The following is a 13241-nucleotide window of genomic DNA, read 5'->3' as shown; positions in this document are numbered from 1 at the left end:
GTGGGGTGGTAGAGTGTTTAAGTACGAAAGTCTGAGTTTTGATGCTCAATTTAAGTGAAGAGCATCAGTTAAAAACAGCTCATTTAAAGCAAAGTAGATTTTCAGACAGTATTGTATTACACTGCATTGCACCGTGACGTATCGTGACATGATGTATATCATGATGTAACATGATGTATTGTGACGTATCGTATCGTGACGAATCGTATTGTGACATATCGTATCGTGATGTATCATGACGTATTGTGACGTATCGTATCGTATCATGATGCATATGACGCATCATGACGTATTGTGACGTATCGTAATGTGACATATCATATTGTAACGTATCGTATCGTGACGTATCGCATCGTATCATGACGCATTATGATGACATATCGTATTGTGACATATCATACTGTAACGTATCATATCATGACGTATCGCATCGTATCATGACGCATTATGATGACATATCGTATTGTGACGTATCGTACCATGATGCATCATGACGTATTGTGACATATCATATTGTAACGTATCGTATCATGACGTATCGCATCGTATCATGACGCATTATGATGACATATCGTATTGTGACGTATCATATCGTGACGTATCGTACCATGATGCATCATGACGTATTGTGACGTATCGTATTGTGACATATTGTATTGTGACGTATCGTATCATGATGGATATGACGCATCATGACGTATTGTGATGTATCGTAATGTGACATCATATTGTAACGTATCGTATCATGACGTATTGCATCGTATCATGACGCATTATGATGTATTGTAGCATATCGTATTGTGACGTATCGTATCATGACGTATCACGACATATTGTGATGCATTGTATCACGTTGTATCATATTATATCGTATCTTAGCTTATCGTATCATATTGTATCGTGTCTCATCTCAACTAGTGTCCATTACATAAAGCTGCTAAATCAGATGACCTGCTCTTCAGCCAGGTCTGTGTATTCATAGATACCACCTGTGTCTGAATTCCTCAAAAACATCCCAGATGATTCTTAATTGGTGCAAACTGGGCCTGGTAGAGTGGGTGGTACCTCTTCTTGAATGCGCTGTTGACAATGGCCTTCAGCACCAGTCTGTCTCCTATGTGGGACGGCCCGCGGAAGTGGAACATGTCTATGCTCCGCAAGGTCGGGTGGGCGTTACACAAGCGGCTAGAACCAAACACAGAACATGAATAGGTACCGCCGGCAGGACTACAGAGGAAAGCACTGATCTGAACTTCTGACAATACACTACATGTCCAAATGTTTGTGGACACCCCTTCTAATGAGTGCATTCAGCTACTTGCACCCACAAAGATGTGCAAATGCACACACACAGCTTGTCTAGTCCCTGTAGAGAAGTACTGCCATTAGAATAGGACTCTCTGGAGCAGATACACATGAACCTATCAGCTCCATGCTGCCTAATAATGCCAGGCGTGGGCTAGTAGAGGGGTATAAAGCCCCCCAGCATTGAGGTGTGGAGCAGTGGAAGAACTGTGTTCTCTGGAATGATGGTGGTGGTGCTCCATCCATACAGTAGCTTCATTAAGACGCAGGTGAGACGTACCTGGCTGAAATTGTGGCTACGTTCTCCATCCAGGCCATGATCTGACCCCCGAATGTGCTGACCTGGTGATTGGTGTGTGGCGGGAGAACCAGCTCCACACTCTCCACCCTCGTCCGCTCTGCTGGAACAGCATCCTCATACTGCATACACTCACTCACTGCACCCCCCCCCCCCACACACACCACACACGCACACACACATACATACAAACTTTGTCACAAAACCATATACAGTGCCCTCCATAATTATTGGCACCCCTGGTTAAGATGTGTTCTTTAGCTTCTAATAAATTGAGTTTTTTTCTAAATAATATAGGACCACGATGGAAAAAAGAGTAAAATCCAACCTTTAACTCAAGTGAATTTATTCAGTAGGAAAAAAACATTAAGAAATAATTATTTTTCATAAAATCACCTGTTCCACAATTATTGGCACCCCTAACATTTCTTAGGAAATAAATGTAATTAAAGTATTTCTGTCAATTCTACAGTCGTTTACGAAGTTGATCAGAGTATGTAGGAACATTTAATTAGTAATTCACAACTTCCTGTTTCCCTTGGGGTATAAATATGATGTGACACAGAGGCCATTTTTCTTCAACATGGGAAAGACAAAGGAACATACCATTCAAGTAAGGCAGATGTGTGTTGACCTCCACAAGTCAGGCAATGGCTACAAGAAAATAGCCACTCACCTCCACCTGTCCATATCTGCTGTCTATTAACTATTAAGAAGTTTAAAACAACTGGAACAGTGGTAAACAAGCCTGGACGAGGACGCAGGTTTATTTTGCCACCACGCACAGTGATAAATGTAATTAAAGTGCAGTGGTGGCTCAGCGGTTAGAGCGCCGGGATATCGATAACAGGGTTGTGGGTTCGATTCCCGGGCTCGGCAAGCTGCCACTGTTGGGCCCTTGAGCAAGGCCCTTTACCCTCTCTGCTCCCTGGGCGCTGGAGTTGGCTGCCCACCGCTCTGGGTGTGTGTGTGTACTCACTGCCCCTAACACATGTGTGTGTGTGTGAGTGTGTGTTCACTACCAGATGGGTTAAATGCGGAGGACACATTTCGCTGTACAGTCCACACTGTACAGTGACAAATACGTGCACCTTTACCTTTACCTTTGAGGAGGATGATGAGAGAAATAAAAAGCTCTCCAAAGCTCACTGTTACAGAACTGCAACAAATGGCAGCTTCTTGGGGTCACAAAGTCTCCAAAACAACCATCAGCCGCTATCTGCATGCCAGCAAGCTGTTTGGGAGGCATGCACGGAAAAACCCTCACTCACAATCATAAACGCAAACGTCTGGAGTTTGCTAAGCAGTACTGGAACTTCAACTGGGACTGTGTGCTTTGGTCAGATGAAACTAAGATAGAGCTTTTTGGCAACAAATGCTCTAAGTGGATCTGGCGTAACACAAGAGCTGAGTATGCAGAAAAGCACCTCATGCCCACTGTGAAATATGGGGGAGGATCAGTGATGCTGTGGGCCTGTTTCTCTTCCAAAGGCACTGGGAACCTTGTTAGGGTGCATGGCATCATGAATGCTTTGAAATACCAGGACATTTTAAAACAAAATCTGGTGTCTTCTGCCCAAAAGCTGAAGATGGGTCGTCACTGGGTCTTTCAGCAAGATAATGACCCAAAACATATGGCCAAATCTACACAGAAATGGTTCACCACACACAGAATCAAGCTCCTCCCATGGCCATCTCAGTCCCCCGACCTCAACCCCATTGAAAACCTGTGGGGTGAGCTGAAGAGGAGAGTGCAGAGGAGAGGACCCAGGTCGCTGGATGATTTAGAGAGATTGTGCAAAGAGGAATGGTCAAAGATCCCTCTATCTGTATTCTCCCATCCTGTGAAACATTATAAGAGAAGATTAGGTGCTGTTTTGTTGGCAAAAGGGGGTTGTACAAAGTATTAACATCAGGGGTGCCAATAATTGTGGCACACATGATTTGATGTTAAACAATTATTTCTTAATGTGGGATTTTTTTCCTACTGAATAAATTCACTTGAGTTAAAGGTTGGATTTTAATCTTTTTTCCATCGTGGTCCTATATTATTTAGAAAAAAACTCAATTTATTAGAAGCTAAAGAACACATCTTAACCAGGGGTGCCAATAATTATGGAGGGCACTGTATATATATATATATATATATATATATATATATATATATATGTGTATCCGTTTGTGCATATAAATACACTGCCAAACATACAAGAGTGCTGAGCATTCGGGTGCTGATGCACTTCAGCTTTGCGCTCCGTCATGTTTGTGAGGCTCGCTGAGGTGAGGATGGATAATTACACTGCTCTACAGCAGTGTTTGCTGAGCTGCATTGAAAGGACGTCCTATAAACAGGATAACGTCGCTTAGGAAGCCAAAAGAGGAGGTGGGCTGAATGTTCTGAGATCTCTCACCCAGATCTGATAAACAAATACACCTGGTGCTTGAAGCTGAAGTGCAGCAGGCCTGTTCACACCTGTCTTGAAGGAGCCGATGCTGAGCTGGAGACTGGGTGCGATTAGGAGATGTGCACAGTGGCTGCAGTACCTGAACTCGCTCGGCGTGCTTGTGTGTGTGTGTGTGTGTGTGTGTGATCTGACCTGTGTGAGCGCAGCTGCTGCTGAGCAGATCGTTGATGATCTCAGCGTGGATCAGCCTCATCCTCCGCCGCTCAGCCGCGATGCTGTACTCCATCTGCTCCGCCTGCGTCCGAGGAATTATCTGCTTCAACTGCACCTGCACACACACACACACACACACACACACACACACACACACACAAACACACTCCACTGTAGGTCTTTGAGTTAACTCACATTACTCAATCTGTTTAACAATACATACATTATTTTGACAAAAGTATTGGGACGCCTGCTCATAAGGGCATTAAAATGAGTTTCTCCTGCTTTTGCCCAGGGAAGGAGGAGCATTGCTGTGAGGATTTGATTGTATTCAGTGACAAGAATGTTGCATGATGATCATCACCCCATCTCATCATCCCCAACTCATCCCAAAAGTACTGGATGGAGCAATGCCACCACCATCATTCCAGAGAACACAGCTCTTCCACTGCTCCACAGCTCCTCAATGCTGGGGGGCTTTATACCCCTCTAGCCCATGCCTGGCTGGCATTACTGGCATAAATGAGCTGTGTGCCCGGCTGAGACACAATGTGTTTCCTTTACCTTTCCTGCTTCAGTACGACGAGCCACGAAGGTGGCAAAGGCATGGCACACCTTCCACTGGCGGTTACTGTAGAGATCCTCACAGCTCACTACGATGCCCACCTGAGGGGGAGAGGGCACACACAGACACTCTGAAGAACACAGCAGCAAGGCCTGAAGACAGTCCGGAACTCTTACTATGAGGAGCTAATAACTATAATAATATAATAATTACTAATATACAATGTTAATGCGGATTCCATTGATTACGCTATATGGATAAAAGTATTGGGACACCTGCTATAGGGGTATTAATAAGAGTTTCTCCTGCTTTTGTTGGAGTAACTGTCTCTACTGTCCAGAGAAGAAGGCTTTTTACTAGATTCTGGAGGAGGAGCATTGCTGTGAGGATTTGATAGCATTCAGTCATGTTGGATAATGATCACCATCCCACCTTATCATCCCCAACTCCTCTCTAAAGTACTGGATGGAGCTCCACCACCACCATCATTCCAGAGAACACAGCTCTTCCACTGCTCCACAGCTCCTCAATGCTGGGGGGCTTTATTATACCCCTCTAGCCCACGCCTGGCATTGTTAGGCAGCATGGAGCCAATAGGTTCATCAATATTCATCCGCTCCAGAGAGTCCTATTCTATTGGCAACATTTCTCTACAGGGACTAAATAAGCTGTGTCAGCAATGGGTGCAACCTAAGTGGACATTAGAATGGGTGTCCACAAATATTTGGACATATAGTGTATTAGAGTGTTACGGGGTAGTGTTATTAGGACTTCTCCTCAGTTTAAGATCAAGGTCAAGATCAAGGAGTTTAAGTCAAGGGGTGATGGGAGGGAGGTATTATTGGTCATTTTGCCCCGCCCCCTGTTGCAGAGTGACATCACATCACATCATACACAACAGGATTTGCAGGTTAAGATAAATAAGGTTTAATTAAATGACTGAATAACAAGGACCTATTTAGTAGTAATAGTTATTATAAATATATAAAATTATAGAATTATATATATATATATATATATATATATATATATATAGAGAGAGAGATGCTGGATGTGAAGGCCCAATTAACTTTAGCTTTGAATGGGTGTCCACAAATATTTGGACATATAGTGTATGAGTGTTATAGGGTAGTGTTATTAGGACTTCTCCTCAGTTTAAGATAATCAAGGGGGTATTATTGGTCATTTTGCCCCGCCCCCTGTTGCAGAGTGACATCACATCACACCATACACAACAGGTTAAGGCAAATAAGGTTTAATTAATAGAATAAAGACTTATTTAGTAGTAATAGTTATTATAAATATATATAATTATAAAATGATATATATATATGTATATATATAGAGAGAGACTTCTTTTCCTTACAAACCTCCATGCTGGATGTGAAGGCCCGATTAACTTTAGCTTTGATGTTCACAACCTGTCCAACCCTGCAGACACACAGAACCACATCACACCCCTCCGTCAGCTTGCAGTCACTCATCACTTCAGCTGTTTTTACTACAGTAAAAGACTGGGATAAAGGCTGTTACCCAATAGTGTGCTCGAAGTGAATGTCATCCACAGAGGCAGTGATACAGGAACAGCCAGCATGCCTTTCAGCTGCAGATTACAGAAATGACATCTAATAAAAATACACATTCACATCTACACCAATCGGCCATAACATTAAAACCACTAACAGCTGGAGTCAATAGCACTGATGATCTGGGCCCAGTGGGTCCGGTCAAGGGGTTGGATCAGCGTATTAGGCAACTGTTGAAGCATAAGAATCTGAGACACTTTGACCAGAATCATGGGTCAGAACATCTCCAGAACATCAGGCGGGTCTTGTGGGGTGTTCCCGGTATGCAGTGGTCAGTACTGACCTACCAAAAGTGCTCCAAGGAAGGACAGCCGGTGAACCGACAAAAGGGTCATGCGTGCCCGAGGCTCACTGAAGCTTATGGAGGTCCCGTCCACCTCACAACTTACAGGACTTAAAGAATCTGCTGCTAACGGTAGTGTGGCTGCCAGATAGCACAGGACGCCGTAAGAGGTCCGTAGAGTTTGTGGAAGTTGTATTTCAGAGCACTTCACTCTGCTTTATTAGCTTTATTATGGTTATGATGACGTTACAGGAAGCAAACTGGTCTGTTTAATCCTGTGTTTACAGAGACACTACGAACCACCAAAGAAACACACGCCCTCTCTACATTTCTTTTATAAAGGCCAACCAGAAAAACCCCCAACCACAGCACGCTGTGAGCTGCCGTACACACACTGTTCACATTCAGCAGCCTCTGCAAGACACACTGGGCTGGTTTCATAAACTCAAGCCTAGTCATGGACTGTATTTTTCCTTCAGAGTAAATTTACCATTCAGAACATCGTGAAGACCAGGACTCTGGAAACCAGAGCGATATATTATTGATATTTTTAATATACTCTCTCTCTCTCTCTCTCTCTCTCTATATATATATATATATATATAGAGAGAGAGAGAGAGAGAGATAGATAGATCAACATTGTGCTCATATATATATATATATATATGATCACAGTGATCACAATGCTGTCCAATGAAAACCATGTATCTTCATTTTTTACAGTTTTTAGTTTTTTCCATGGTTTGAATGCTGTAGCTGCTTCTGTTCAATGTAAATAATCCTGAATGAATGGACCAATAGAAATGCTCTAAATTACCTGTATCTTAATTTATGTATCTTATTTAACATTCACTTCCATTCAGAGATTCAGAGTCTAGAGCCTAGTCATCAACTGTATTCTTCCTTCCCAATAAAGTTACTACTCAGAACACTGTTTAGACCCGGACTAAGCCCGTCCCTGGCCTGGAAACCTGTGTGATTTATATTATAATTTTTTTATATAATTTTTAATAATAATCTTTTATCTATTATATTTTAAATATAATATTTTATATAATCTCTCTTTCTCTCTTGAATCGTGTAGCTGCTCTGTACACTGTATATACTATGGACCAATAGAAATGCTCTAAATGACTTCTATCACTATATCTAAACAATATAGAATAAAAAAACCTTGCATCTCCATTTTTGTTGTTTTGGTTTTTTTTTTACTTTTTGACATAATGTGAATCTGGCATTATTTCACGATGAACAGATTTGTTTACCTTGTCTTCCATAGAAAGATAAGAAGGATTTCTCCTTCTCCTGTGAAGTTGCCATTTCGGAGATACAAGGTTTTGTTCTGACAGCCAGAAAAGATGTTTCAGATGTTTAATCCAACAGTTGAATGATTCGGAGGTATTATATACTCTGAAGCGTCTACTTTAATTGCCTTTTTTTTTTTACACACACGAGGCATCTGGAACCTGATTTTATCAGACACTCATGCTGGTAACTGGTCGGTTTAATCACAGTTTTTAACAGTGACACGACTTAACCATCAAAGAAACACTCTCTCTGTAATAGTTATTTCATTAAGACCACCCAGAGGTGCAGGATTAGATTAATCTGTAATTCTTGTAAAAAAGAAAAAGCAGTTATTAACACATTTAATAATTTTTCTTGTCTCGCTTTCAATTCTGACAGTGGCAGAATTGAAGGGATTCCATTACAGAATGTAAATGTCATGCGTTTATTAAGGAATAATGCACTTCAACATGCCAATAATAACTCCAGACTTCTAGGGGTTAAACTGTTTGTTTCATATGACTACAAAATTTTACAGTAACAAATAGTAAAGGTATTTAAAATTAAAAATACAAATACAATACAGATTTGTTTTATAAGTACACATATAATATAAACAAATTAATATAATATAAACAAATTAATATAATAATATAAACTAAATGGGTTGAATTACCTATTAAGGATATCATGGTAGTTTACATCATTCTACATCTAATAAGTTAATTATGATTATAAACAATAATAAAGAATTATTTTATTCGCATATACATTGGAGGCAGGATGCAGTTGCTGAGTTTTATTGAAGTTCATAATGGCAGCAGTAAAATCCGAACAAACCCCAACCAAAACCACAAGCAAAACTACTGAACAACCAAATCAGGGGAGCAAAAGCAGGATTTCTCATTCAGCCAGATAACAAAGGTGAGGACTGTCCACTAGGAATGACCCTCAGCTTTTCACCTACTGGACAGACTAGACTTGGGTATCTGGCTAAAATGACAAACCCTGCTTTGGGGAAAAAACACTTGAGAAGACATATACAACAGTACACTGCAAACACAACAAATAAATAAATAAATAAATAAGTGAGCGTGGACAAGACACATCTGGGGGCAATGATGAGAGGGCGTGGCCACAGACACAGCATGGGCGGAAGGAGCAGGATTTCTCAATTTAGCAAGATACTTTAGACCCAAAGTCAAGCTGTTCCAATAGGAGAAGAGCTTGGGCTTTAGTTATCTGGTTAACTGAGAAATCCTGCTTTCCGAAATACCCCTCATGGGAGGAGCTAAACAGACAAAGACACATTAAACGCAGGGAAAGACTGTTACATTAATTAAAAAAAACATCTAGAAATAAACGGAATAATATCATTATATTCTTAAATAGTCTAATAATGTGAAATATCAGCAATACTGAATATTCGTAATTTGCCAAAATATTATGTGTGTTGAAATGGCAACAACTCATCCAAACCCACACACATACACACCTGAGAGGCAAGCGGTGGAGTCCATCCACTTGAGCAGCTGTCCGATGCTAAGCTCTCCGCAGTGGTTGGCATGGCAGGGCAGAACGATTTGGCTCATTTTAACCTCAGTGGGGTTCCTGTACACCTCCCCATTTTCCTGGATCAGCTCCAGCTCGTCCAGAAGCTCCGGGGGCCAGACCTCTCCCTCCATGACCACAGCTCTAAACATAAACAGATCAGCAGGACAGAGAGTGTTAGGATCAAAAGGCAATATAGTCAATAAGAGGGTGGCCCGAGGATCGCAAGTTCGAATCCTGGGTCAGGCTGCTTCGCCTTCAGCAGCCGGTGCTCGAGAGCACAACTGGCCATGCTCTCTATGTCTCTCTGTGGATAGATGGTTCTCCATCCTCCCATCAGGTGTCTATTGGCTGATGTAGCACAGCTGGGGATCCTCCAAGTCAACTGGCTGCCTTGTACTAGTACCTATTAATGCTGCCTAGTCCTAGTTTTGGGAGCACTGCAAATGATAGGGGGGTCCTAGTGAGTGGGTGGGTACAACCTAGTCCACCTAGTGCTCCAAAACCCAAAGCCATGGACTTCACAAGACATACGCAACCATGTGCATCAAAAAACCTTGGTACTGGTGGTACTGACCGCTGTAAAGACCACCTTATTGTTTTAGAGATGTTCTGTCCCAGTAGTCTGGTATGGTATGGTATACCATATATGCTCAAATAACAGAAAGTCTGTTTGTGGTTGGTTGCTGCTGCTTGCCTACCCCTCGGTCCAGGCTCACCCGCTTTGTAAACTCATCAATATTCGCCACAGTCCTCCCCATCCCTTTGTTTTCTCCCTGATGCCCTGTTACGACTGTTCTGTCCCAGTACTGCCTGACCCAGCTCTCCACCACCTTGCGGCCCGCTGCGATGCTGTCCTGCTTTGGATCCTCCATTCATACCACTCTACATACAACCAGCATATTCTCATAACTCATAACAACTTGCTCCCACATTAGCCATAGCATAGATCTCACTCTTTCTGTGCAGCAATTCCTGTTGTTCTGTTATTTGCTATTCGGCCAGAGGAAGATGGGTCGGGTCTTTTGAGTCTTTTGGGTTTCTTTCTCTCAGTGTGAGGGAGTGTCGCCTTTGGCTTGCTCAAATGAGGCTTGGGTTCAGAGCCAGCACTGATCTTCCACATGTAACATATGAAACAGGACTAAATAAATAACCACTTTCTAACTTCTTGACAGGTTTTCTGCTCATTTCACGCTCTGAACAAGTGAAACAGGCCTACATGTTGTTCAGTTGCTGATCATGAAGCTGAAGAATTAGAGTTATTCAACCGAGCCGCTGTAATCCTGACCATTATAATCTCTCAGAGCTGGATTTCAAACTATTTGAAGCTTTTACTTTCGCCACAGAAATGCAAACTGGGAATGTTCACTGTTTCTGGTTCCAAAAAGAACCGTAAATAGTAAATTCATTTTTGTGAAAGAGATGTTTGTGTGTGGAAACGTTTGAAGGTTTAGAGAAGTGTGTATGAAGGTTCTTCACCATTATGAAGGTTCGTTACACTCACATTTCTTTCACAATACCATGATTCATGGACTCATTCGCTTTGGATTCGCTCAAGGAATCCTTTGTTGCCCTTCATTTTTAAGAGTGTGGTAGGAATTCTGGCCTGGACCAAATGTGAAGCTGCACAGATTGTGAAGGTTTTGCAGACTGATCACGGTTTAGGATGTTTTTCCAGTACAATACAAAGTTCATCATGACTTGCAAATGGTCTCTTTATGGTTATAGTTATGGTTAGACGTTATTGATGCCCGGTCGATTGTTATGCTGGTTATTTTATGTTTATTCATAAACTTTTTTTAGGCTTCCTTTATTATATATTTATAACTTTACTGTATCATTCAGTCCATGGCAAAAAGCTTGTAAACGTCTTTCTGGCCTCTAAAAATGTCTTTTTCATGGATTTGGCTGGGTACTGCACTCTAATATAGATATAACATGGCATTCATCACACATTGACCACAGCATGACAAAAAGATATTAACACCACATTAGCATTAGCATTAGCATTAGGGGAAAAAAGTTATATTATTAACTATATGCAATGTTATAGACTAATAAAAGGTGGCTAATATTAAAAATATTTAATCACCCATATCACAGAAAATATATAAATAAAAGGGTTCGTTCAGACTGGGCTATTCACTCCCCACTTCTTACATCACAAAACCAACTTATTTAGATACATTGACATATTCACTACACAGTAGTTTAGCCCCGCCCCTTTACAGACTGTAGCTGTGTTCCGAAGCCTAGGCAGGTAGGCTGCCATTATGTCATATAAGGCTGTTCCGAAGAAATGCAGCCTATGCTTGGGACGATTCCCAGCCATCGGTTACCCACAGTGCTCTGCGCACATACAATGTTCGAAAAAAAGGAAAAAAAGGGGAAAAAGGGGGGAAAAACTGCACCACGAAAATGCTGGAAAACCAAGCCAGAGCAGAGTTGGTTTAAAATGCTTCACCACGCAGCCTGGTTAGACTGTTCCACCTGTCTGATCAATAGGCTACTGAAGAGTTTTCATAGGACAGTCCTACCCAGGACCCGCCCTACCATTAACCCGCTCTACCACGGACTTGCCCTAGGCTTTGGGCACAATATAGGGCAGCCAATTAGAACATAGGTCATTTGCAAACTAGTATTAATGGCAGTGTAACAAAAAATGGTTTATTTCTAAGAAACAAATTAAAAAATTCATTAGAAAAAGGTCTGGTTTTGTTTTCATGAACACAGAAACAAACTCAATAATATAACATAATAATAATACTAACAATAATAATATAATTATATACTACTACTTATAATGAGAATTATTATTATTATTATAATTACCATATTATTTCACGAACACACAAAAACTCAATAATGAAGAGTAGAAATAATAATAATAATAATAATAAAATATATAATTCTACTAATAATAAGTTTAATGAGTATATTGTATTATTATTATATTATCATTAATGAAATAATTAAACAACAATAGTAATAACTCTCTATATATAATATTTTAACTCTTGAATTATCTCTAATTCTGCATTATACACTTTATTTTATTTTTATGCTGCACAGATATGCTGTTAATAATCAGATTAACACTAATATTAGGTGCCAATATTACCTGAAAACGCTGCAGTGATATTAAATACATTTTGAGCTATTTATAAGTGTGACGTCATTTGAGCTTTTTTTAACGTGTTGTGACAGTGCACGCGCATGATAATCCGAAATTACACTACAGACACCCACAACAGGTCCGTCACTCCTAACCAGCCAGCTACGAACCAGCCTGTGGTCAGTTCTGGTCAGTGATCTTACTGCGCAGTTTACCGCGTGAAAGTAGCTGGATCACGTGCTGAGAAGAACGAGCCCAGACTTACACTGATCTGGAGATCTGGAGCTGAGGATCTTCACACACCTCTGCGACAGTGTGGAGACAGCTGCTGAACTTCTGCTGGAGAAGATTAGGACATTGCCCCTCTCTCTCTCTCTCTCTCTCCCCCTCTCTCTCTCTCTCTCTCTCTCTCTCTCTGTCTCTCTCTCTCTGTCTCTCTCTCTCTCTCTCTGTCTCTCTCTCTCTCTCTCCCTCTCTCTCTCTCTCTCTCTCTCTGTCTCTCTCTCTCTGTCTCTCTCTCTCTCTCTCTCTCTCCCTCTCTCTCTGTCTCTCTCTCTCTCTGTCTCTCTCTCTCTCTCTTTCTCTCTCTCTCTCTCTCTCTCTCTCTCTCTCTGTCTCTCTCTCTCTCTCTCT

At 41.3% G+C, this 13241-nt stretch overlaps 1 protein-coding gene across 1 annotated transcript in view; it reads right to left on the bottom strand.

Annotated features, from left to right (window-relative positions):
- Nucleotides 1-13241, bottom strand: part of acot11b (acyl-CoA thioesterase 11b) — a 22945-nt gene extending 9704 nt beyond the window's left edge. The window contains exons 1-8 of the mRNA XM_072681308.1: nucleotides 12874-13241; nucleotides 9438-9637; nucleotides 6320-6389; nucleotides 6157-6217; nucleotides 4786-4887; nucleotides 4201-4336; nucleotides 1586-1742; nucleotides 1066-1185 (exon numbers count right to left, since the gene is read on the bottom strand). Coding sequence (XP_072537409.1) covers nucleotides 1066-1185; nucleotides 1586-1742; nucleotides 4201-4336; nucleotides 4786-4887; nucleotides 6157-6217; nucleotides 6320-6389; nucleotides 9438-9627 — 836 coding nt within the window. The 5' untranslated portion in view covers nucleotides 9628-9637; nucleotides 12874-13241. The remainder of the gene's footprint in view (nucleotides 1-1065; nucleotides 1186-1585; nucleotides 1743-4200; nucleotides 4337-4785; nucleotides 4888-6156; nucleotides 6218-6319; nucleotides 6390-9437; nucleotides 9638-12873) is intronic.

Source organism: Salminus brasiliensis, chromosome 6 (genome assembly GCF_030463535.1).
Source record: "Salminus brasiliensis chromosome 6, fSalBra1.hap2, whole genome shotgun sequence".
Lineage (NCBI taxonomy): Eukaryota > Metazoa > Chordata > Actinopteri > Characiformes > Bryconidae > Salminus > Salminus brasiliensis.
Note: the sequence above shows the minus strand (reverse complement) of the source record. Positions and strands in the feature narration are given on the sequence as shown.